Source organism: Mobula hypostoma, chromosome 24, assembly GCF_963921235.1.
Source record: "Mobula hypostoma chromosome 24, sMobHyp1.1, whole genome shotgun sequence".
In the NCBI taxonomy this organism is placed as follows: Eukaryota; Metazoa; Chordata; class Chondrichthyes; order Myliobatiformes; family Myliobatidae; genus Mobula; species Mobula hypostoma.
Genome location: NC_086120.1, coordinates 28348768 through 28375010, shown reverse-complemented (window position 1 = coordinate 28375010; position 26243 = coordinate 28348768). Strand labels below are relative to the sequence as shown.

The 26243-nt window shown below is 44.4% G+C and overlaps 1 protein-coding gene across 2 annotated transcripts in view; it reads left to right on the top strand.

Moving 5' to 3' along the window:
* The first annotated feature begins 781 nt into the window (after window positions 1-781).
* The window catches only part of arhgef18b (rho/rac guanine nucleotide exchange factor (GEF) 18b), a 210270-nt gene continuing 184808 nt past the window's right edge, over window positions 782-26243 (top strand). For both annotated transcript variants that reach the window (XM_063032417.1, XM_063032416.1), the window contains exon 1: window positions 782-1524. In XM_063032417.1, coding sequence (XP_062888487.1) covers window positions 1449-1524 — 76 coding nt within the window. In that variant the 5' untranslated portion in view covers window positions 782-1448. The remainder of the gene's footprint in view (window positions 1525-26243) is intronic.

The window sequence follows — 26243 nt, the reverse complement described above, 5'->3', positions numbered from 1 at the left end:
AACCACAGCTGACACCTGAAGACTTCAGCTATGACTTTGCAAACTCCTTTCCCGTCTGTCCCATGTGTGTTAAAGACAGGAAGTAGATTTTGCTGTGTTGTTGTAGGGTCTGTGTTAGGTTCAGATATTCCAAGAAATGTTGGCAGTGGCAACTATTAATTATTGCCAATAGCTTCCACAGGGTAAAGCCGTTGGGCCTCCGTCGTTAATCAGCAATCCACATCGACATCAAGTAAATGTTGAAGTTCCTAATGCAGTTGATCTATGTTGTCCTTGCTCTGGGAGTAAAAAGTACAAAACTGCAAATGCTGGCAATCTGAAATGAAAGTAGAAAGTGTTGGAAATACGCAGAGAGACAGGCAGCGCCTGTGGAGAGAGACCTGCTAAGTGTTTCTGTCTTTACTCCTGGCCTTGAAGTGATTAATAGGAAGGTCTTATGGGAGATTTATTTAGTACCTTATCTGTGTTGTCTCTGTCTTGGGAAAATTTGATGTGACATTTTAGAGGGAGTTTCCCTCCTTTGCGGTAAGTCTTGTTTTAAACCAACATTATTAGAATCAACAAGGGAATAAATTAAGTTTAGTATGCTCTATCGAGGGTGAACTCCAGCTCTTGCAGTGCCCACGGGTCACAGAAGGCCTGAAATAACCAGTGGGATACCACAGGGTTCTCGATCTGGGACTAGTCATGCAAATGTAATGTCGGAAGATGTGTAGGCATTTGACTCTCTCTCTCTGACATTCTCTCTCGCTCTCTCTCTACTCCCTCTCGCTGTCTCTCTACTCCCTCTCGTTCTCTCTCTCGCTCCCTCTCCTCTCTCTCTCTTGCTCCCTCTCGTTCTCTCTCTCTCACTCTTTCACCCTCCACTTTCTCATTCTTTTTCTCTTGCCTCGTACTTCTTTCCTCCCTCCCACCCTCGGTTTATTTTCCTCGTTTTCCATCTGCCTTTAATTTACACTCCTTGTCTTGACTCTCTTCCTTCACCATCCTTTTCCTTTTATTCCCTTTTCCCCATATCCCCTCTGCCATTTTCCACAGCGAGATATAAACTGGTTTCTTCTCCTGTCACCCTCCCCTCTCTCCCCTTTCCTTTATTTCTCTGTCCTTTACCTTACTCTTCGATGTCTTTCTTTGTGTTCTGCTCCTGATATTTGTTGCTGTTCTTTCCCAGCTTTCTCTCTGTCTCTCACCCTCCCCTTCTCCCCTCTCATCCACTCGCCCAGCTCTGTTTAGTACTACACCCACTGAAACCACAGCCGTTTTTTCCCTGGCCTCAGATGCTGGCAGTTTGCTAGAGTATGACAGCACACTCTCTCTCCACCCCCTTGCAGCTCTCAGCTCTTGAAGCTGTTTTGATATTGGGCTACGATCTTTCCTTCTCGCTGCCTCTCTCTGTCTGAACCTTCACAGTCCTGAGGCTTGTTTGGAAGTAACTTGAAACTCTTTAAATGGCTGACTCCCCCTTGAATAACTCCTGGCCTGCCTTTTCTAAATTCTGGATGAAACGATGGTCATTTAAGAAAGGTACTGTTTCTCTTTCTTAATTTCCTGTTGATATTTTTGAGCTTTGCTTCTTGTAACTTATTATTTGTGATACTTTATGTATGAAAGTTTGACTCAGAGCCCATAGTCTGTTGTCTGTCTCAGTTCAAGAACAACATGTCTCTTGGTGAAAATGTGCAAAGATTCTGTGCTGCGGTTTCTGAGTTTCTAGTGGTATAACAGAACATGTTACTGCCGAACGAACTGGTTGTACATGCTAGGTTCCAGAATCTGCTTACATTTGTGGGGCAGCTGGGCCTCAGTACAGATCGAACACAACAACTGTCCTTTGCAAATCGAGATGTGTTTCAAGGATCTTCTGTCTGGCAGTTGGGGCTGAAGGTGGACTGAATAATGCACAGTTATCTGGCAGCTTCACTCCACTAGTCTGGGGATGTTTTACAGATTGATTCATGCTAATAAATGGTACATATCATATTCAAGCATATGTGTAGTACTTTTATGTATGTGAATGTGTGTCTCTTGAGCTGTGTAGATTAAAGTGTGTGTGTGTGTTCGTACTTCTGTCTATATACGTATGTGACCACATGTGTGGCTGTGTGTATGTCTCTAACTACTAAAGTTGAGTATCAGTGTTTCTTTGCTGTACATAATGTGTTGTGTGTGTGTGTGTCTGATAAACGCCACCACGGCCATGTGGGATATCATCTACAGTACTGTGCTAAAGTCTCAGGCACGTCTGTGTACAGCTAGGGTGCCTAAGACTTTTGCACGGTATTGCATTTGTCAGCGTGGAGCGGAGAGCGAGTTGGTTAATCTGGCGGGAGCAAAGGGTGTTGGGAATGATGAGGGTGGAGCGCTGCGGGAGGGGTGGGGGACAGGTGGCAGAGGAGTGCTGGGGCAGAGGGGTGGGGTAGCGTGGGTGTAGACACACCCAGCACTGAGACACCAGGCAAGGTCATTTGATTCCAATCATTTGGTTTAGTTATCTTTACAGAACGTCTTTACGGAGTGCTCCCTTCCCTCTCCCTTCCTCTTTTTCCCAACCATGAATTCCCCTCCCACTCTCAGTCCACAATAGAGACCCATATCAGAATGAGGTTGATCAATACTCATGTGTCATGAAATTTGTTTTTTTTTCCTGACAGCAGTACAGTGCAATACATAAAATTACTACAGTACTGTGCAAAAGTCCTGGGAATCCTAGCTACGTATATGTGACTGAGACTTTTTCATAGTACTCTACCTGCTTCTGAGTTACACTGTTTATGCAGCTTCCTTAATCTCATTCTTTAAACTTTCCCATAAATCCCCCGGTTCAGTGAACAAACAGACCATGTAATCCCAGCTGGCCCACCCAGCACAGACCAGGTAATCCCAGCTGGCCCTCCCAGCACAGACCAGGTAATCCCAGCTGGCCCTCCCAGCACAGACCAGGTAATCCCAGCTGGCCCTCCCAGCACAGACCAGGTAATCCCAGTTGGCCCTTCCAGAACAGACCATATAATCCCAGCTGGCCCTCCCAGAACAGACCATGTAATCTCCGTTGGCCCTCCCAAAACAGACCATGTAATCCCAGCTGGCCCTCCCAGCACAGGCCACATAATCCCACTTGGCCCTCCCAGAACAGTCCACGTAATCCCAGTTGGCCCTCCCAGAACAGTCCATGTAATCCCAGTTGGCCCTCAGAATTGACCATGTAATCCCAGCTGGTCCTCCAAGAACAGACCGTGTCATCCCAGCTGGCTGTCCCACCGCAGACCATGTCATACCAGCTGGCCCTCCCACCACAGACCATGTCATCCCAGCTGGCCCTCCCAGCACAAACCATGTAATCCCAGCTGGCTCTCCCCGCAGAGTCTGGAAGCCTGGCACTTTGAGGGATCCTGTCTTGAAATGAGGCGTTAAACTGAAATCACGTCTTCTATTTTAAGTGGATGTGAAAAAAGTCTGTGGCACTGTGTTGGAAATCACCAGTGAATTTAGGATGAGGATAGTTTGAAACATTACAGAATGACAGCATTCGAAAATTGCTTTGTTAGTTAGCCACTCTAGGCCATGAGGTTATTATTAGTTTGTAGGATCTTTCTGTACAGAAATTGGCTGCTATATTTATGGAGGGGAATAAACAATTGATATTTCGGGCTGAGACTTATCAGGTCTAGATGAAAGTTCTCAGCCTGAAAAGTCGACTGTTTATTTCCCTCCATAGGTGCTGCCTGATTGGCTGAGAACCTCCAGCACTTTGTGTCACTCAAGATGTCGAGCATCTGCAGAACCTCTTGTAATTATTGCTGCAGTGTTTTCTTACATTATCGCAATGATGACCTGTCAAGAGGCTGTGTATTTATACAGTGGTCTCAAACAGACTATTTTAATTCTCAAAATGTTCCTGAGATTCCAGTGCTGTTAGCTGCTGGGCCACACGGTTAGCACCATTTTGCAAGGAAGGGAAAGATAGCTGCAATATCTTCTCTCTTACACAGAATGCTGATTAATTGACCATGCATCACAGTGCTTGGTGGGGTTTTATGCATGTTGTTCATATTATAGCAGTGAAAAAACTTCATGAAATCATTACAATACAGAAACACTTTTGGCCCATCAAATCCATGGCAGCTTTAAGCAGAAATTATTTCTGTCTCCAATGCCAATCCAATTCATTCTGTTACCATTACCCCAACAAACAGTGGATTCCAGACCATAACCACTCCCTCTCAAAGAAATGATTTCCTCTTGTACCTTTCACCCGCAATTTTAAAATTCTCTCCCCTGACCTTTGAACCATTGAGTGATACAGCTATCCTCCATTTCCCCTGTCTAAACCCGGCTTGTGTCACCTCTGTCAAATCTGCTCTCAACCTTTGCCCCAAGGAAGACAACCTCAACTTCTCTTGACGTTGTGGCTGAACCAGCCTAGTGGGAGTCAGCGCCATCAGGATGTGCAGAGAGTGGGTGGTGTGGAGAAGAGGGTGCTGACCTCCACAGGAGAGAGAGGGCAGCATTTCCTGTAAACCTTACCTGCTGTGGTCTGTTTGACAAGTGGTGCTGGGGACCTGGAAAGAATTTACCCCCACCTCTGTCCAGAAAACCTTGGTGTTCTACCAATGATTCTTTACTAAGCTGAATTTTATGTGATGGAGAGGAGCGGGGAATGTTGTTTGGTGTATCTGTGACAAAGAAGGGGAGGAATTATCTGCTGATAAATCAAATGATTACTTATTAAAGGATGATATAATTGTTATGACACAGGAATGGTCTCTAGACTCCATGCCTGCATCTGGTTGAGCACTCCCAAGAGCCACCATTTCCAGGCTCTGCCCACCCTGATCCTGTGCATTCATCACGTAGCCTGAGGTGAAAGGGGGAAGGTTTAACAGAGACTTAAAGCTGGTTTATACTTCTGCGTAGTAGCCTACACCGTAGCCTACGCAAGTGGCCTACGTCGTTGTGAGCATTTATACTTCTGTGTTGGTGTGTCTGCGTCACTCTGCAATTCCCTGCCAAAATGCTAGTTGGTGGTGGGGTTTCTGTGCCACTGTGTTGAGTTTCTTCGTGTTGAAACTCAACATGAAGATGCTCAAACTTCAAACAATGGCGACTGAAACTGAAGGAGGGTGAATTTTCTGTGCTTGTCCGGCCACTGAGAGACATGACGAGGAAATGCATTTCAAATATTTTCGGATGTCGGCAGGTAGATTTGACGGTTTAGTTCATCGTCTCCAACCATTTATTTCGCGTCAGTGTACGCACAGTGACTGGCAATCACCATTTGAGTTTTAGCTTCAGGTGGAAGTCAATAGGCTGTAGCAGCTAGCTTCAAACTGGCATCAAACACAGGGTCCTCCATAATTTCGGAGGTCTGTGAAGCTTTAGGGAAAGCATTGCAGCCAGAGTTCCTTCCCTGCCCTTCAGTCGCCCAATGGGAAGCTGTTGCAACGTAGAAGGAAATGCGATGCTACCAAGCAGACCAATCACAGTTGTTGCGGTCAGCGTCACCGCGGCAAGTAGTTACATTTTTGGGGAGGTGCGCTTCAGGCTACGGCGTAGGGTTCAGTGTAGGGTATGCAGCTATGTCGATTTGATGCACAAGTATAAATTGGCCTTTACAGGGATACAGACAGGTTGGTGCCTGGAACACGCTGTCAGGGAAATTGGTCGAAGCCGATACCACGTCAAAGTTTTAAGAGGAACGTAGACTGACACATGATTGGGCCGGGAATGGAAGGGGATAAACCATATGCAGATTAACTTGGCACCATGGTCACACTAAATTTATGGTCTGAAGAGTCTGTTCCTGTGTTGTTCTGTCCTGGGTTCTATGATTGATGTGTTTCCCCTGGGTTTGTGCTCTTTGCCTCCATTTATGAATCCTGGAACCCCATAGCCTTTACGAACCACACTCACAAGCTGGGTAAGAACAAAGATGGTCTTCCATGAAGGAGATCAGGACAGCACCTGAGCTTTTTGTTTTTAACATCCAATAGCTTCATGGTTTGTAGATATTTTTGACAGGCTTTAAGTCTTGTTCATTTTCAAAATGATGGACTTCAAATATCTCACCAGCGTTTGATTAATAATGGTTGCCATTACCTGAACATAACAGTGTGAATGTACGAGCACTTGCCTGTAACTTTCTGTGGGAAAGATGGATGAGAGAGTGGAAGAGAGGAATGTGAAAGAAACAGCTCGCTGACCCATTGCTGCTGCATGTGCAGTTTTTCTTCGTGGCAGGAGAGCAAAAGAGCCTTCCATCAATGACGAGCATTTAGAATATTCCGGAAGCATTTCCAAACACAAACTTGGCCGGGCAGCCTTCTCTGAGCCTGAGCTGTTTCTCATAGGACCAGACAACAGCATCATCTTACTTTTTGCACTTGTCTACTTAGTATTCACAACCCCTCAGCTCATCTTCATGCAATCCATTCAGGACAGACGCAGGCCCAGAATGAATACAAAACCCCAGGAAATAAAATTTGGCAAGTTCCTTTCAGACACTTCTCAACGAACCCCATTAAACCACTGGGAGTATTTCCAGGTAAACACTCTGCCTTGACCTTTGCAGCCCGGGGATGTTTGGATCTGAAAGTGTGCTGTGTGCTGTCTCCCTCCGGAACTAGCTCTGACTCTGGTCTGTCTGCCTCTGGTGAGTTATAAGCTCTTCTCAGTTGTGAAGAAAGGACTCAGCTCGAAACGTCAACTGTTCATTCATCTCCATAGACGCTACCTGACCTGCTGAGTTCCTCCAGTGTTTTGTGTGTGTTGGTTCTCCTTCAGTGTCCAGCTTAAAGATTGGGCTGAATTCTGCCCTCTAGCCTCCCACTGTGGATTTGTATATTAGGAGAAGTTGAGACCATTCTACCCAAAAGTCTGATGTTTATCAGTTGGGTATTGAATCTCAAATTAACCATAGATAGCTAGAGTCAGTTTCCCGTGGTTGCAGTGTTTAAAACTAGTGGGGATAGGTTTAAAGTGAGAAAGAAGGTTGAAAGGAGATCTGATTGGTAAATGGATCACATAAAAAGCAGTTCGAATCTGGAATGAGCTGATAAAGGAAGTGGCGAAGACAGGAACAATACAACACTTAGAAGACTTTTGGACGGTACCTGAATGAGCAAGGCAGGTAGTATTAGTACATGATGGGTTAACATAGTCATGGTGGTTTGAAGGACTTTTCCCATTTTGTACAGCTGTATGACCCCATATCTCCCTGGCAGGCATCATTGCTACCACTGCCTGTACCGCATCATATTAAAAAAAATCCCAAAAGTGTCCGAGTGTTGCGGCTGGTAAAACCACTGCTTCACAGTGTCAGAGACCTGGGTGCCATACCGACCTCGGGTATTTCTGTGCGGAATTTGCATATGCTCCCTGTGATCATGTGGGTTTCCAGCCATGTTCCAAAGAACTGTGGGTTGCTAGGGTGATTGGCCACAGTAAATTGCTGCTAGTGTGTAGGTGAGTGATAGAACCTGGGGGCCTGGATGAGAAGGGGGTGCTGCTGAGACCTCAAGCTGAGGGCTGAACTATTCTGAAGAGGGGCAGGGAAATTGCCAGGGGTGAGACTCAACAGGAGACAAAGTAGGCCATGTATTTACAATATGGGGCATTGTGTGACCAGTGGGGGGCGGGGAGGGGGTGTTGAATGGCATTTCTTTGCATCAGTTGCCCATAAACTCCTTTGTGGCAGAAGTCACAATGTATCCTGAAAGCCTTGGGTTCAGAGTGGACAAACAGAAGAACTGGGCTGTGATATTGAGGTGTCTTTTCAACCTAGGTATGGCATATGATAACAGCAAAAGCCCAAGACTGGGTTAGCTTAAACACAGATTGGGTGCTCTTCATAAGTCCTGAACCCCTCAACTCAATCTAAGAGATATCTATCTATCTATCTATCTCTCTATCTCTCTATCTCTCTCTATCTCTCTCTATCTCTCCCTCTCTCTCCCCTCTCTCTCCCCTCTCTCTCCCCTCTCTCTCCCCTCTCTCTCCCCTCTCTCTCCCCTCTCTCTCCCCTCTCTCTCCCCTCTCTCTCCCCTCTCTCTCCCCCTCTCCCCTCCCTCCCCCCTCTCTCCCCCTCCCCCTCCCCCCCCTCCCCCTCCCCCTCTCCCCCCTCTCCCCCTCCCCCCTCTCCCCCCCCCCCCTCCCCCCTCTCCCCCCCTCTCCCCCCTCCCCCCCCCCCCTCCCCCCTCTCCCCCTCTCCCCCTCCCCCTCCCCCCTCCCCCTCCCCTCCCCCTCCCCTCCCCCTCCCCTCCCCCTCCCCTCCCCCTCCCCTCCCCCTCCCCTCCCCCTCCCCTCCCCCTCCCCTCCCTCTCTCCCCTCTCTCCCTCCCCTCTCTCCCCCCCTCTCTCTCTCGCGTGCACACACACACACACAGAGTTTCTGAAAAGAAGCAAATGTTTAATAGTCATGTTTTCAGGCAACATGAGTGTGGCCAGGTTTCCTTCTACACTCATTGCATTGACTTACCCACTCTCTGGGTTCAGTTGTATTCCAGGCCAGTGTAGAGGGGATACCATAGGGTTGGAGATGATGTCTTTTGGGCCAGACCTACAGCCGAGGCCTCATCTGCAAACCAGATGCACGTAGAGGATCAGAGGCGTTTATCAAAGAAAAGCAAAGGAGTGATCTCCAATGCCTCAGCCAATATGTATTCCTGCAATACCTGATTATGTTACTGTCAGTTTCATAGAAAAGTACAGCACAGAAACAGGCCCTTCAGCCCATCTAGTCCGTGCCTGTTGTGGGAGCTAGCCATGTTAGGATGGCTACTGTATTCCTTGCTTCATCACGCTGTCTTCAGGTGTATATATTTCTCAGACTGTAAAACATGATGGAGCTCAAACTGTGAAAAACACTTATGGAAGTGCTGGTTTTTCCTTTGATAAAACTGGGTGGCTGCAAAGAGCAAATGAATAGCTTACCAGAACCCCAAAGATTCCATAAGACCAGAAATATAGGAGCAGAGTAATCTATTTGGCCCATCTGGTCTGCTTCGTCGTTCAATCTTGGTTGATTTATTTTCCCTTTCAACCCCATTCTCCTGCCTTTTCCCTGTAACCTTCAAGGTCCTTACTAATCAAGGACATGTCAGCCTCTGCTTGAATATACTCAATGATCTGGTCTTCACAGCCATCTGTGGCAATGAATTCCACAGATTTGCCACCCTCTGACTACAGAAATTCCTCCTCATCTCTGTTCTAAAGCAGGGGCTCCAACCTTTTTTATGCCATGGACCCTTGGGATTAACTGAGGGCTCCATGAACCCCAGGTCAGGATTTGGGAACCCCTATTCTAAAGAGACGTACTTCTATTCTGAGACTGTCCCAGACTTGGAAACATCTTCCTTCATGCTCCTCCTTCCTTCCTACATTCCTCACATTGCTATCCAATTCCTGGAACGTTTTACATACCTGATTAGTGTGTTCAACACATGTTGGACAGCCCCTTCCCCCAACATCCTTCTGCACTGATTAACAGCAGGATTTGAAGTTGTACTAGCTAAGCTAATTGCATGCAAATACTGTCAATACTCCCCTTTCAAAGAATTATGCCTATAGTTTGTTATGCCTCCTCTTTCTGCTGTAATATTAAGAACATTGTGTAAGGGCAACTCGTATTGAACTGGACAATCCCACCATCATAAATATCTATATCTCAGTTGTTAATGTTATTCCACTTTTGAGGCCACCTCTGCAGGGATGATTGAATAAAGCATTTAACGTGATAGAATTTTTGGTAGGGTAGGTACAGGGAAACTTAGTTCTTCTTTTGGGAATCCTCAATATAAACTTAAAAGTAGAGGCTCGGAAATCAGAAGGGAAGCTGGGAAGAGTTTTTTAAAAAAAGAGAAATAGAGTGTGATGAAGTTTTGGAATTGCCTTCCCTGAAAAGCTGTAACTGGGGTCAAGTTGAGCTTTCACAACTGGTATTGTTTTTTAATTTGGTCAGAGTTGGATGGCTACTCTTTTTACTGATGTTCCAAAGTGCCTGGCGCATGTAATCTGCATGCAGGCCAGTTTTGAAGCGGAGCTCTTTCTCTGTATTCCAGCACACCTCAATTACAACGGCGTGGTGACAGTTACATTTTCCACCTAACACTTCGCTTGGTATCTGTCAAAGTAGCACCGCTGAGTTATGTCTGACGTATGAGGAGTTTTGGGCTATTGACTGATATCCAAATTTGATATGGTCGAGAGTCTGCACAATTCATTTCACATGGAACCCTTGGCAGCTAATAAGTAGGGAGGGAACACTGATAAGCCTGAGTCTAACTTGAGCCCAGATCTCTCTGCTGAAAAGCCAGCAGTATTCTTCCCTTGTTTGGCGTTTTTCCAAGGCAGAGTCTCCAAGCTTCCAGCCAGGTTCCGATGCCTGGCTCCAATGGCTGTCCTTCATCTGGGAGCTCAGATGATGAAACATCAGAGTTGATTCAGGCCGTAATTCTGGCCTACATTCATCCAAAATCCTCACCACTAAACTGGGATCACTAAATAATGCTTGTGGCTGTTCTTTCTTTTGTGATTGTAAGCCAAAATTCCCTCCCTAAACTCTGCCTCTCCCCTCCTCCCCCTGCCATGAGATGCTTCTTAAATAATAACTGCAAGCAATCATTTATTTGATCATGTCTCTAACTCTCCTCTTTTTTTATGTTCCGCTAACTTTCTTGTTCATTTACTGAGTTGGAACAAAAGCCGAGTTTGATTTGCCCCATTCTGATTAACTTGCACTTGGAGCTTGTCCTGACTGAGTGGACTAAACAACAACCAGTCTCTCTCCTACATTGTTAATCTTACAGATATTTTAATGTAATTATTTATTCAGTCATTATACAGTGCTGAGCCAAGCCTCTAATTATATCCCGCAAAGTGTTTCTGTATTTCTCCCAAGCAATGTTTAATGTCTTGGAAAGATCTCTAGTCCTTTGAAAGAGGCTGATTTTCTTTCTTCTTAAGTTGCAGCTGACAAACACATCATTAAAAGTACACAGTCTGTACTGAAGGTGGAACAAGACCTGATAGTTTAATATATTCCTAACCATAACACAACCCAAATGATTCTTATAATCACAGAATGATACAACACAGAGGGGTGACTTTCAGCCTGTTGAACCTGTGTAGGTTGTCTTAGCAGTGTGCCTAAATCAGGTTCTTTTCCCATGTGAATTTTGAGCTCATTACAGTGAGGAGTGTTAGCACCAAAGATGGTGATGAGGAGATTTATCAGGAATGAGGGACTTCACTCAATAATGTATACCAAGTTATGAGGGGTATAGATAGGGTAAATACAAGCAGGCTTTTTCCACGGAAGTTGGATGGGACTGCAACCAGAGGTCATGGGCTAAGGGTGAAAGGTGAGAAGTTTAAGGGGAACATGAAGAGAAACCCCTCTTCACTCAGAGGGTTGTGAGAGTGTGCAATGAGCTGTCAACACAAGCAGTCCATGCAAACCCGATTTCAACATTTAAGACAAGTTTGGATAGGTAGATGGATGGTAGGGATATGGAGTGTTATGGTCCCAGTGCAGGTCGCTGGGAGTAGGCAGTTTAAATGGCATGGACTAGATGGGCCGAAGGGCCTGTTTCTGTGCTGTACTTCTCGATGACTCTCTGACTGGAGACCCTGCATTATTCTGCACCGAGCTGATTCTGTAAGGAATTGGATACTTTGATTAAAATAATGGGGAAGGGCAGAGGGAATGAGAACACTTAGAGAATCAACACAGCCAGAGTGGACTGGCTCCGTTAGGTGCTAACTATTAATGCTGATGCAATTAACAATATATCCTTGTGAGTCAGAACTTAGATTAATGCCAGTGTTAAAAGAGTAACAAAGAATTTTCAAAAGGCCATTCAAACGGACTGAGGTTGGGTTAAGCATTGTTCAGATATTGAGTATACTCCCTCTACACCGTCACGTGAAGTGTTCCCAGAGCAGAGTCATCATGCATTACATATAGTGCAAAGCCCTCTCCAGGGACTGCTAAGGTAGGGAAGGGGTACAAACTGGATGGAGGTGTCAGGGAAAGAAGTGAGGTCAAAGGGCAAATGTTTGCAGCCTTTTAGATTTCAGTTTTCCTGCATCTGTTTTCTCTATTTTTAGATTATGAGAACAGTCAGTCCTCTTTTATTGTCATTTAGAAATGCATACATGCATTAAAAAATGATATAATGTTTCTCCGGAGTGATATCACAGAAAACAAGACAAACCAAAGACTAACACTGACAGAACCACATAATTATAACATATAGTTACAGCAGTGCCAAGCAATACCATAATTTGATGGAGAACAAACCATGGGCACAGTAAAAAAAAAAGTCTCAAAGTCCCCGAGTTGATCGACTCCCGAGTCCCCGATAGCAGGCGGCAAAAGGGAGAAACTCCCTGCCATAAACCTCCGGGCACCATCAACTTGCCGATGCCTTGGAAGCAGCCGACCACAGCCGACACTGAGTCCGTCCGTCCGAAAACTTTGATCCTCCGACCAGCCCCTCCGATACAGCCTCCCGAGTGCCATCCTCTGCCAAGCGCCTTCGACCTAGCCCTGGCCGCTGAAACAAGCAAAGCCGAGGATTCGGGGCCTTCAGCTCCGGAGATTCTGGTTACCACACAGTAGCAGCAGCAGCGAAGCGGGCATTTCAGAAGTTTTCCGGATGTTCCTCCATACTCTCACGTCCGTCTCCATCAAATCAGAATTGTGCACGGTCCCCTACTTGACAGATTACAGATATCATCACCGGAGAGGCTGTGCGCGCTGCTGTTGCGTCGCCATCTTCTCCATTTTTGTTGTTGGATTGATGAATACCCATCTTCTATTGGTGATCCTAGTGTTCTCTGCATCCCTAGCACGGAACTTTCTCACCCTTACCTGCTTAAATGAATGTTCATAATTCTAAAGACCTTTATTAATGCAAATCCTCAGCTTACCCTCAAGAGAAAATTGTCCTGGTCTTTCCAATGACGGAGGCCTTACCTGACTTAATTGAGCTAGAGGCTGAGGAGTCAATCAGAATCAGGGTTATTGTTACTGACAAATGTTGGGAAATATTTTGTGGCGGCAGTGCAGTGCATGACATAAACTTACTCCAAGTTACAATAGATAAATAAGATGTTTAAAGAGGAGTGGCAAGATAGTGTTCATGAGTTTGTGGATCATTCAGGGATCTGATGGAAGAGGGGAAGAAACTGTTCCTGACGAAGGGTCTCAGCCCAAAGTGTCGACTGTGCTTCTTCCTATAGATGCTGTCTGGCCTGCTGCGTTCCACCAGCATTTTGTGTGTGTTCCTAAAACGTTGAGTGTGGGTCTTCAGATTCCTGTAACTCTTCCCTGATAGTAGCACTGAGAAGAGGGCAGGTCCCAGATGGTGAGGGTCCTTAATGGTGGATGCAGTTCTTGAGGCACTGCCCTTTGAAGATGGCCTTGGTGGTGGTGTTGGCGGTGGGGAGGGTGTGGAGGTGGTATGCCCACGATGGAGCTAGCTGAGTTTAAAATCCTCTGCAGCCTCTTTCAGTCCTGAACACTGAAGCATCCATACCAGGCGGTGATGCGGGACACAATCTCTACACTATACATGTGTAGAAATGTGCTGGTGTCTTTGGTGACATATTCAGAACTCTGAATGAAATATAGCTACTGCCGTGCCTTCTTTGCTCAGCTTTCTTCCTGGTTATTTGCTGTGGGATTTGATTCCAGCTGGGAAGAGGATGAGGTTCGGTCCAAATGTCCCGTGAAGAGGGAGTGGAATTCTCAGACTGGAATATCCGTTGGGAAATGCAGCAGTGAATGCTAGATGACGCAGAATGGGACTTGCAAGCAATGTCTTCAGTGGTCTTTGCTGTCCACACTGACACTTGGAGAGTTGTCAGATGTGAAGGGAAACAGCTACTTCTAAAATGGATCAAACATGAATCCAGAGGAAGTATCAGAACACTTATCAGCAAGACAGAAAAATAAGTCACACGTTGGAAGGAATCTGAACAATGGATATACTTAGCAAGTAGAATTGCTTGTGCTATGGGAATAGACTAGTATAGGTATAATAGGCCAAACAGCCACTCCTTGTGTCATAAATTTCCATAATACAATTGTGATATGGGGATGGGCTTACAGGAAGAATGACAGGTAATCTCTCTAAAACATATAGAATTCTTCTGGGCTTGACAGAGTAGATGCAGGGCAGAACTTTCCTGTGGTTGAGGTGATGAGAACCATTGGTCACAAGCTCAAAATAAAGGGTCCTCTGCTGAGGACAGATGAAAAGAAATTCCTTCACTGCGAGGATTAACGAGTACTTCTACCTTAGAGTGATGTGGTGGCTTCATCACCAACTATATATACAAGGAATGAGATTGATACATTCTTAACTCCACTGGGAATCAAGAGGTTGGTACAGGAAGGTGGTAGTGAGGTAATAGATCAGCCATGTTATTAAATAGCAGAGCAGTGTGAGGGGCTGAATGGCCTACTTCTGCTTGTGTTTCTTATGCCCTATATTTTTGAATTAGTTGGAGGAGATCTGTGGAGATTATGAACAAAAGCTTGGACCAGATGTATCGATTGGAGTAACCAGGAACAGGGGTATCCTAGATTCTCTGGAGATATCCTATTGAGAACAACAGCATGCCAAATCCCATCCTTCCCATGTTTGCTAAAGCTGAATTTAATAAGAATCTTGGTGCAAGATTAGAGTGAAATATGATTTTAATTTGATGAAGAATAATCCAGAATGACACAAAGTGTAAACAGTGAATTAACCCATTATTGTGGAACGGGAATTTGTTCCATTTAAATTTTGTCCCCAGGGACTCTGCGTGTCATGTTCTGGGAAAATTACTTTTATACTTGAGAGGGGAGCAATGAAGGTGTTTCCATGCGTGAGAAATCTAAAGCACAGGGGCAGTTAGACCTGCTTATTTGGGAGAATTAATTCAGAGGCACATAACAAGATTCTCAAGATTTGACAAAAATTGGGGAAAAACTGCACTAGTAGTGTGTATAAATTAAATGATTATCTCCTGTAGATAGTGTCATTATCTGTTCTGGAGGGTTTAAATGTATTATAATCCAACAATCAAACTTCCAAATGATCTTATTTGGTCCCATAGCTTTTGCTTCTGAGGTTGTGAAATGTGGTCTGTAAATTTCTAGACAAGTCTCAGTAGGGGTGATGGTCAAGAGATTACAGTTAAGTTACTGTGGTTTGTAAGGTGATGAGCATCAGCACACTTGGAAGAGGCTTGTGAAACTTTGAAATAGTGGGAAGGGAGTTTGTCACAACCCCTCACCAACCTGCTACAGCTCTCATCTGTTTTCTTGGCAATAGAAATGACAAGTTCGCAGACAAGGCTTTTCATCACTGGGCTCTTGAGAAGTTTGGATTGCAGTTGGTTGGAACCTTGCCACAGACCTATTTGCCAATGGTGACACCATCAGGAATATAACTCTCCAATAGTGTACCCCTACAAACCTATCCAGCGCAGCAAGGTTATGGTGTGAAGAGGGGCAAATCAAGTTATTGGTCTAACTTTGTGAAGCCTAGGCTAGTGATTCAGTTCAATTAATTGTGTTTAAGTCTTACCACGGCACCAGTGGAATACAAGTTTAAATGATTAATAATCTGGAACAAAATGCTAGTTTCAGTAATGGTTCTTCTTCTTGAACCATTATAACATGGTCATTAAAGCCCGTGTGATTCATTAGTGTTGTGGACAGAGGAAATTTCTGCCAGCCTTATCCAGTGGCTCCAGAGATCAGCACCTTGTTGTGGTGTGGAGGTTTATGAGTTCCTGAGGTCCCAAGAGCAACGTGGCCTGGAGTTTAGCCATCTGGCACTTAGCTGCTGGTAACGTCACCCATAGCAGTAAGTTCAAGGGGGAAACTCCAGTCTAAGAGTGATCCAACCTAGACCTCAACAGTGGAGCTGGTCATGATGCAGTGAAGATGGAGGAAGGCTGCAGCAGAGAAGGGTCCCCAGTCGTCCGGCATTCCACGCCACTAGACCCTGCCCCTTGATCTGTCAAGGACCGTGTGGTGGCTACCTGTGCCTCCCCATGTTAAATAAAGTCACGCACAGGCATTTTCCTAACCATGTGGATCCCTGTTTGGCTTCTACAACCACCTGAAGACCACCAATAGGAAACCCCTTAGGAGAGCATCACACTCGGGTCAAGTGATCGCCCTACTGCTAGTGGCTCCATCTCCACAGCAACTTGACTGCCCCTTCCTGCCCTCTGAAATAGCTTCATAAATCTTTCAGTTGTACTGAGTCTGAAAGGTGGCTCACTACCAGTTTGAGCGATTTGAAATGGTTGCTCTGCCACCAGCCCGTGGCCCATATCCCAAGTGCCAAAGACGTCAAAGAAGATGTGCGAATATTGACCGTTTTCTCCTAATGCCCCTCTCGCAAAGTTTCTTGTTGCAAAGTTGTGAATTTGATCTTTAATTTCTGGATACTCCCAGGGAATTGGCAACATGGTTAGGAGTTTTCCCAAATCACTCCGAAGCTCCTTTCCCCTGAGATGAGTTCCACAGCTGCCCTTCTTCATAGCATAAAACTGAAGCTGGCTGCAGTCTGCCTGCAAACGTTTGAAAACTAAATTTATGGGACATAGTACAGCTGGCAACATTTGTGCTGGAGGTGTAGACTGCAAGAGGGCTCTCTCTTCCAGCTGTTACAGATGGGCAACGTTTCAGACAAGTTCGGCTCCACTGATGAATGTTGAGCTCTTCAGCAGAGACTGGTTGTTTCATTGAGTCAGAAAGACAGAAGAGCCATAAAAGGCAAGTTAGACCAGTGATTTATCACAGGCCAAAGCAGAGCCAATTGGAGCAAAGTTCTGAGAAGCACGTGCACCATACCAAGCATCCAGCTGTTGTGTGTTTAAGAATGGTGAAGCCTTCATTTATAGGGCTTCCATGGATGCGCACAGGATGTCTGTTTTGATCTATTGATCCAATAGTTAATGTTCCATAATCAAACACTGCGGCCATTTTACACATTGCAAAGTCCTACAGATTCAAAGTGACTGGCCCTAATTTGGCAGAATTGTTCCAAAACACTACCTCATTACTTTTTTTCTTTCTGTCATTTTGTACTTCTTAATTTAGCTTAACTATTTAATATATATATATCTACGCAACACTTCTTCCTCTATTTATTTATCATGTGTTGCATTGTACTGCTGCTGTTAAGTTAACAAATTTCACAACACGTGCCAGTGGTAATAAATCTGATTCTGATTCTGAAAAGTAAATATATTCCAGTCTCAGGCTGATTGATTCCAGGACAGCGTTTTTTTTTCTCTCTCATTACCATGTTTAAATTTAAGACATGACAGCAGTCGCAAAGTGCAGCCAGTCTATTATGGACTTGACACCATTCTCAAACAACTAATGCTTATCTAATAGGGCAAGTTTCCTGTTCCCTTATTTGAAGTGACGGGGAAATGGTGACTAGTGATAAATGTGTACTGTCGCTGTGTAGCCCTTCTGAGACTCGGTTTCATTTACTTCAGTGATTGGAGATAAATCCCTTCCCCTACCTGCTTCCTGTGTTAAAGCTGAGGGCTGATTGTTGACCAGGATTCTAGAAGTTTCTGTCTCTCCTCCTTCACTGGGAACCTGCCTACACTGAGAAGGCTACAGCATCAAGCCTGTACCGTCCCTGTTGGCTGTTAACCTGATTGTCGTTTGGGCTGGTGATATTTCATGAGGTTAATGCTGAGGTACTCAATGAGCATCGATTGCTTCTAGCTCTGGCAAGTTAGCAATCAAGGTTTAGAAAAATGTTTTAAAAGTGAAGTCACTACTTGGCAATACTGTTTACTTTTTTGGAAACTCATTTGAATGAACTTATCTAAGGGGGAGCAAAGGGTTTAGAGAGGATGGAGAAGGGGGAGCAAAGCACTGCTTGACTTTAGTCAGAATATTTGCATTCTGAAAACAAATGAGTCTGCCCGATGCCCATGGAAGTAGCTTTTTAGATGAGTGAAAATGAAGGGAGCCAGTGGATGACTTGAGGTTGCCCAACTACGCTTCATCAATGAACACCATCATAAGGACAGAAATAGGGATTCACTTTCATTTGCAACTCCTCATCAAACGACATAGCTCGTGTCTGCATGCAACGAGACCCAGACAATACTTAAACATGGGCAGTTATGTTGCAAGTTACGTTTGTACTAGCATGACCAACTCAACAAGGCAGAGTGAAAAGAAGCCCTTGTGACATCACCATTAAGTTGTGCAGCATGAAAACAGGCCTTTTGGCCCATTGAATCCATGCTAACAGTCAAACAGCTATTTATTGTAATCCTGCACTCGTACCATTTTATTCTCTCCATAGTCTCATCAACTAAGTTTGGGACAATTTACATTGGGCAATTAATTTTCCAACCTGTCCATTGGATAGGACTGGAAAAAAGCTGCAGAGGGTTGCAAACTCAGCTAGCGTCATCACGGGCAGCACCCTCCCCAACATCGAGAGCATCTTTAAAAAGCAATGCCTCAAAAAGGCTGCATCCATCACGAGGGAGCCCCATCACCTAGAGCATGCTCTATTCTCATTGCTACCATCAGAGAGGAGGTACAGGAGCCTGAGAACACACACTCAGTGTTTTAGGAACAGCTTCTTCCCCTCTGCCATCAGATTTCTGAACGGACAGTGAACCAACCCAGGAACACTTCCTCAGTATTTTTACTCTCTTTTTGCCGACTTAACTTAATTTTATATATCTTATTGTAATTTGTAGTATTTGTATGTATTGCACTGTACTGCTACCACAGAACAATAAATTTCATGACATATACCGGTGATATTAATCCTGATTCTGATTCTAACATCTTTGGGGGGGTAGGCGGAAACCTGGACCACCCAGAGAAAACCTCTGTGATCACAGGAAAAATGTGCAAACTCCACAGAGGCAGCACCAGAGGTCAGAATTGAGCCTGGATTGTTGGAACGTTGTACTAGCTGCATTAGAATACCACCCAGTATTCAGGAATAAGGAAGTCTGCACTGCTGGAGGTGCTGTGTGTCAGATGAGGTATTAATTCAAGGAATTTACTCGTTTTGTGGTCAAAAGGAATCCCATGACTTTCTACTGAAGAACAGGAAGAATTGAGATGGACAATATCCACCCTACAATGAATGTTGTCAATGACTAGCTATTCTATTGGCCCTTTGAGGGAATCTTGACTGCCACATTTTCTATATTTCAAGAGCAACTGAGCTTCCCCACATCTTTTACTGGCTAGAAAATACTCTGAGGCCTCCTGAACTCATGAAAGATACTGGCAAAGTCCAAGTCTTTCTTTGATGGTGCCTGGGCTTTGGGGTTTGGTCCCCAGCCATCTCTTCCAGAATGGCAAACAAGTTGATAGATTAAATCATTAAGGAAAATCTTGCTGAGTTGATAAGACAGCGCTCTCAGTGGAAGAAGCTGTATTCTAGTTTGACAAGCTGGCAAGTGCCTTGACAAAGTGGAACTATGCAACCCTTGGAATTTATCTATAAGAATCATGAAGATGCATCCTGGCATCAAGTGTGTTTTGGAGTAGGGGCAATCACCACACTTCCCACCACAAATATGGTTTTATTTCAGTGGCAAACTCTTCAATTTATGTTTAGCATTGATTACTAAAGAAGGATTTCTGTCCAATAATGAATATAAACTCTTTCGGCAGGTTGGAGTGTCAGGAACTGCAGAAACAGTGTAACTATTAAAGCTGGACCTTTTAGGAGAGAAATTTGGAAATATTTCTATAACTTGTAATTATCTTCTACAAACAGCAGTTAATCTTAGTACTGTTGCTGTTTTGTTTAACCAAAAGCATTAAGCAATGCAGACAATTGGGGATATGGATCACAAACCAGAGAAAATTTGCGAATGCTGGAAATCTGAGCAACACACACAAAATGCTAAAGGCACTCAGCAGGCCAGGAAGCATCTATGGAAAAGAGTACAGTCGGACGTTTCAGGCGGAAACGTGGACTGTACGCTTCCATAGATGCTGCCTGGCCTGCTGAGTTCCTCCAACATTTGTGTGTGTTAGGGATATGGATGTTTTCTTCTTTCACGTGAAAGGGTAGTGTTTACTGTTCCTCTCCCTAAGCCCTTTCAGATAGCACTTAATAGCCCACATTGCTGGGATTGGTGGCATACAGGGCAGATGAGTGAGATCTCTTCCTTTGAAGGCCTTTAGTAAACCAGGTGGATTTTTACAATAATCTGGTCATTTCAAGATTACTTCTACAGATTTTTGTTCCTGATTTATTTAACTGCTGGAGTTGAAACTCCCCAGCTGCTACAGAAGAATTTCTGCTCATGTCCCTGCATTGATAATCTAGCAGTTCAGCCACTTTGTAACCTTGTAGTCCTTGACCAGGCGTCTTTCTGAATGGCAGTATGGGATAAAGGGGCTGAATGGCCTCCTCCTTTCCCCATGTTCCATTCCTGGATGCGTTGCTGTTGTACACAGAGCATGGGCTCTTGCTGATCATGTCGTGTGTAGCTTGTTATTTATTTATGGTATCATGAGACGGCTCGTGGGAAAAAGGGAAAAACCACAGGTTACAGTTAATCATATGAAATATGTGTGTGTGTGTGAGATGGGGGGAGCACAGTTGAGCAGGCTGAACATGAATCATTCATTTGTTGTCAGGCCACTTTAAAAAAAAATTGTGCTGTTGTTGAATTAGAAGCTTGTTAAAATGGCTTTCACTTGATGATATTCCTTGCCTTGTGACAGGAGTCCTTTTTCCCATGGACCATTTTTGTTATTAGACCTCACTAGCCATGCTGTGGCCTTTGAAAGTGGAAACAGTGTAAAGTTATCCTGTTTGGGACAATTCAGTTACAGAAGACCTTGTAGCTAACCAGAGAAAGTAATTGAGACGGGTACAGTCACAACATTTAAAACACACTTCGATAAGTACCTGGTTAGGAAAGGTGTAGAGCGGGGGCTCCCAACTTTTTTTATCCCATGGACCCCTACCATTAACTGAGGGATCCGTGGATCCCGGGTGGGAAACCCCTGGTTTAGAGGGCCAAATGCAGGTGAATGGGACTAGCTTAGATGGACACCTTGATTTGCATGGTGAGTTGGGTGAAAGAGCTTGTTTCCAAGCTGTATGACTCTATAATCATGATCTTGGACTTCAGTTGGATACAAATCACCAAAGAAGGAGCAAGGATGAGAGACCTGGCTAATTTCCTCATGGCTTCTCCCATTTTTCAGTGACCTAAGTCTTGTCTTAATTGACCCTGGCTAATTTATATTCATGTACAACCTTTTATAACTCAGTCCTCAGCAGTACTGTACAGCCAACAATGTATATTTTTGGAACCTATCACTAGTGTGGCAAACAATTGTGCACAGCAAGATTCCATAGTTTGCAAGATAATATTGACCAGCTGATCTGTTTTAAGTGTCAATTGAAGAATAGACATTGGAGGGAACAGCCCTGCTCTTCTCAAAATAGAGACTGTTGGATGATTTGTGTCCACATGAGGGAACAGATCTGGAGGGACCTCAATCTGGACTCACCAGCAACATATTCCATTGCCGCCTTTCAGTCGTGGTAAGACCACGTTCACAATATGCTATACAGGTCTGGTCTTCCCACTTGAGGAATGGTGTACCTGCTGTTGAGAAAGATCATGAGATTGATTCCTGGGATGGGGAATTTACCATTTACCTCAGTAAAGGCCAGTGATGTTGTGGGGATGGAACTGGATTCTCTCACAGTGGTGTCTGAAAAGAGGATGCTGTCTAAGTTGCATGCCATCTTGGTCAATGACTCCCATCCACTACATAATGTACTGGGTGGGCACAGGAGTACATTCAGACAGAGACTCATTCCACGGAGATGCAGCACAGAGCGTCGTAGGAAGTCATTCCTGCCTGTGGCCATCAAACTTTACAACTCCTCCCTTGGAGGGTCAGACACCCTGTGCCAATAGACTGGTCCAGGACTTATTTCATAATTTACATATTACTATTTAACTATTTATGGTTCTATTACTATTTATTATTTATGGTGCAATTGTAATGAAAACCAATTTCCCTCGGGATCAATAAAGTATGACTATGACTATCTTTTAAGGAGAGGTTGTGTCTGTAGTGGATGAGTGGTGATCCCATTGAAACACACAACATTCTACTGCTGCTTCAGAGTAGATGCAGAGATGATGTTTTCCATAGCTGAGATGTCTCAGGGCACGGTTTATAGAATCTAAATAGAGGGTTGGCCATTCAAGAAAGGGATGGGAAGAAGTAACGTGTGTGCATTCAGAGGCTGATGAGTCTTTGGAATTCTTTAACCAAGATATTGGAGGAAGCTCACAAAACTCAGATTTGATGTATTTTAGATTTAAAAGGAATTAATAGGTATGGCTTAGTGCAGGAAGGTAACACCAAGGTAAATGATCAGCTGCAATCATATGGAATGTCCAAGGCACAGAAGGAACTGAGTTGCTTTCTCCTGCTTTTACTTCTTGTATCCTAAGGAAAACTAAGGATAAGCTTCATCTGATAGATGCAGGATTGGTTTAGCATTTCAATGGTGCTGAAGGAGCACTGCCACTCTCGTACACAAGCGTGTCTGGGGATGTCGGTGGGCGAGTGATTTCCATATCACCAACCCGTATCCCCACCTGAAATGGCCACTGAACTTGAAAAGAATTGGGCATTAATTTGTTAGGATAGTCTTGGCAACCCCAGGAATACTGTACGGTACTGCCATAAACAATGCTGAAAGAAGAAAATCATAAATATGAATCTTTGAAATCTTTGTAAATAAATGAGATAGGAGAGTTGGAGTATTAGAGTGGCAGTTTGATGCGGGAATTCATAGAGAAAATCTTCAGGTATCTCTAAAATGTGCTGGCAACCCTTGGAAATCCTGAGTCAGGGATGATCATTATCTGTGTGATCTCTGTTGGCAGCTTCCAACCATTCACTTTGGAATAGTGGAAACAGGACCAGGGATCCAGCCTTTGACCATTTCAGGGTTATATACAATGTATGATCACGAGGACATGGGATTTGAAATGTGGCTGATTCTTCTCCCTTTTCATTACCCCAAGTATTGCCCTGATGAATACAAAAGGCAAAGAGCACATTTACCATTCATAACCTGAGGATATCTCAAAATAGATCCAATAAAGTGGTTTCCAAAGTGTAGTCAGCAGGGTAATATAGGAAGCACAACTCTTAAGACCATAAGACATAGGAGCAGAATTAGGCCATTCTGCCCATTGAGTCTGCTCCCTCGTTCTACCATGGCTGATTTATTTTTCCCCTCATCCCATTCTTCTGTCTTCTCCTCATAACTTTTGATCCCTTACTAATCAAGAACCTTCACTTTAAATATACCCAATGACTTGGCCTCCACAGCTGTCTGTGGCAATGAATTCCACAGATTCACCACCCTCTGGCTAAAGAAATTCCTCCCCATCTCAGTTCTAAAGGGACGTCCTTGTATTTTGAGGCTGTGCCCTCTAGTCGTAGACTGTCCCACTATAGGATACATCATGTACACTCTATGTACGCTTTTCAGTACTCAATAAGTTTCAATGAGATCCCCCTCATATAAAGCAAGTTACTTTGTGTAAAGCAAGAACCCAAGATACTGACCGGGATATCATACCCAACATTACAAACCAGGGGCTAGTCATACCATTGGAGATTACACCTTTTATCTTTGAAACAGTACATTTCCAATCTTCACATCTACCTAAAAGGACAGACGAGACTTTATTTGTACAAACTGCAACACTCCTAATGGTGCAGTAGCCCATCTTCTGAACTTTGGGCCTGCTGAAGTTAATGAAACATGGGTTGGTTTCATGCCCAAGTGCTGATGGTAAGGCCAACCTCCCCACAGCCATGGTTTTACCCTTGGGAAGGATGACAGCTACATCCCTGGGAAACACAGATCCCTGGGAGAGGTGCCAGCAGCACTGATTCTCTAGAAGCACTGGACATGGTGGTTTCAGAAGGGACTTCAAACACAGGCATAGTCCAGTTGTTTCTGAGTTGTGTGGCACTCCTGAGATGGAACTTATCACTTCAAAAGGCTTGAGAACACACAGTTACTGTACAACAGGATGTGGGAACTGCCATGAAATGGCAAGTTTTGTTGGTATGTATCACCATGTGACAGGAAATACTAAAGAAACAGGAACATGCCCATTGCTTTAATACCAACTGTATCCATTCTAACTTTGGCCAAATGGATTTCCACAAAATATCTTCTTCTGGAACATTCCTTGATGGTTTTATGATTTTCCTTGAATCAATTAAAAACATATTTCATTGGCTAAGTTTACCAGAATAGATGTATACTTTGTAAATTATCTTGTCAAAGATCTAAAGGACAGTGTGAAAAGCATAGAGTATGGTTAAATTTCATGATCAAGAGTCGGCTGGTGGCTCAACGACATCGGCGCTGGACCCAGGCGCGGAGGTTCCCGGGTTCGAAACCAGTCGGGGCCGCTCCCGAGTACGCTTTCCATCCATGCCGGGTTGAGTGTCGAGATCGCAACTCCACCTCGTAAAATAAAGGGAAAAATACTGCGAAATGTCTGTGTGAAGAGAGGCACGTCACGCAGTCTCTCTCTCTCTCCGCGCCTTGTAAAAGCCATGAAAAAGACATAATCACGGACGCACAGACGCGCATGCACGCAGGCACACGCAAAAAAAATTCATGGTCAATGCAACAATTTGCATTCTTCAACAGTACGTGAAAATCTGAAATAAGAGCAGAATGCTGGAAACACTCAGCAGGCCAGGTAGCGTCTGTGGAGAGAGAAGCAGAATTAACATTTCAACCTCTTTGTTCTGCACCTTCATTCTGATGCAGAAATTTCAACCTGAAATGTTAACTCGCTGTCTGTTTCCACAGATGTTGCCAGATTGGCCCAGTGTTTCCAGAAGTTCATGTTTTTAAATTTTATCTTCCACTTTTCATCCTAAAAATAGAATCTAGAAAGGTTGTATTTCTAGATTCTATTTTTATGATAAAAAAAATGAATGAAATCAATAAGAATAGTCTACCTGCCCCCCCCCCCACCAATCTGGCATCTGATTGCCACTTAACCACAGATTGGTTTCTGTACAAAAGCATTTGAATGGAAAATTTAAAAACCTAGGGAGTTGTAGTCGTGGAGTCAAACCACATAGAAATAGGCCCTTCGGCCTGACATGCCTATGCCGACCCTTAAATACCTAATTATGCCAATCCTATTTACCAGCACTTAGTCCATGGCCTACAATGCCTTGGCAATTCAAGTGCTCATCCAGATGCTTTGTAAACAGTGCAAGTGTTCCTGCCTCCACCACGTTTCAGAGAGTGAATTCTGGATTGCAACCACCTTTACAGCAATGCTTCCTCTCATTCTCTTCCTTCTCATGTTAAACGTGTGCCTTATAATTTTAGACACCTCTTCCATGGGGAAAAGTTTCTTACTATCTACCCTGTCTGTGTCTATCATAAATTTTGTGTACCTCTGTCAGATGCCCCCCCCCCCCCGCAACCTCCTCTGATCCAGGGGAAAACAAGCCCTTTCTATCTGGTCCCTCTCGTAGCTGAAACATTTCATCTCAGGTCGCATTCTGGTAAATCTCCTTTGTAGCCTCTCCAGTGCAATCATTTCCTTCCTGCAGTGTGGCAGCTGGAACTGCAAAAAAAATTCGGGTTGTGGCCAAACTACAGTTTTAAATATTGCACCAAGACCTCTGTTTTTCTAATACGTAGTGCTCCAGTTAACCAAGGCAAGCATCCCACGTGTATCTGCACTGACTTATCTATCTGTGCTGTCACCAGGGATCTTTGGACAGGTATACGACAGTCCCTTCATTCCTCAAGTCTCCCTAGGTCCCTACCTTTCTTACCTACCTGAATTAGACCACCAAAATGTAATCACCTAATATTTATCAGGATTAAATTCCATCTGCCATTGCCCTCCCCAGCCTTATTATTTGGTCAATATCACTCTGTAGCCAAATCTACCCTCCACACTATGTTTACTGTAGGTTTTCTAACCATTGTACTTGGCGTTGTTCTGATGAAGGAATGAATCCTCTTGTGCCAGTCGGACAGGAGAGTAGCAAGGTCCAATGTTGTCTTTGCCCTTACGATCCAGTTGATCCATTGGGATCACAGGGGGTCCTGGCCTACCATTCCATCCACCAACTGTAATCCAATACTCACCAACTGCCCAAAATCTGTCTACTTT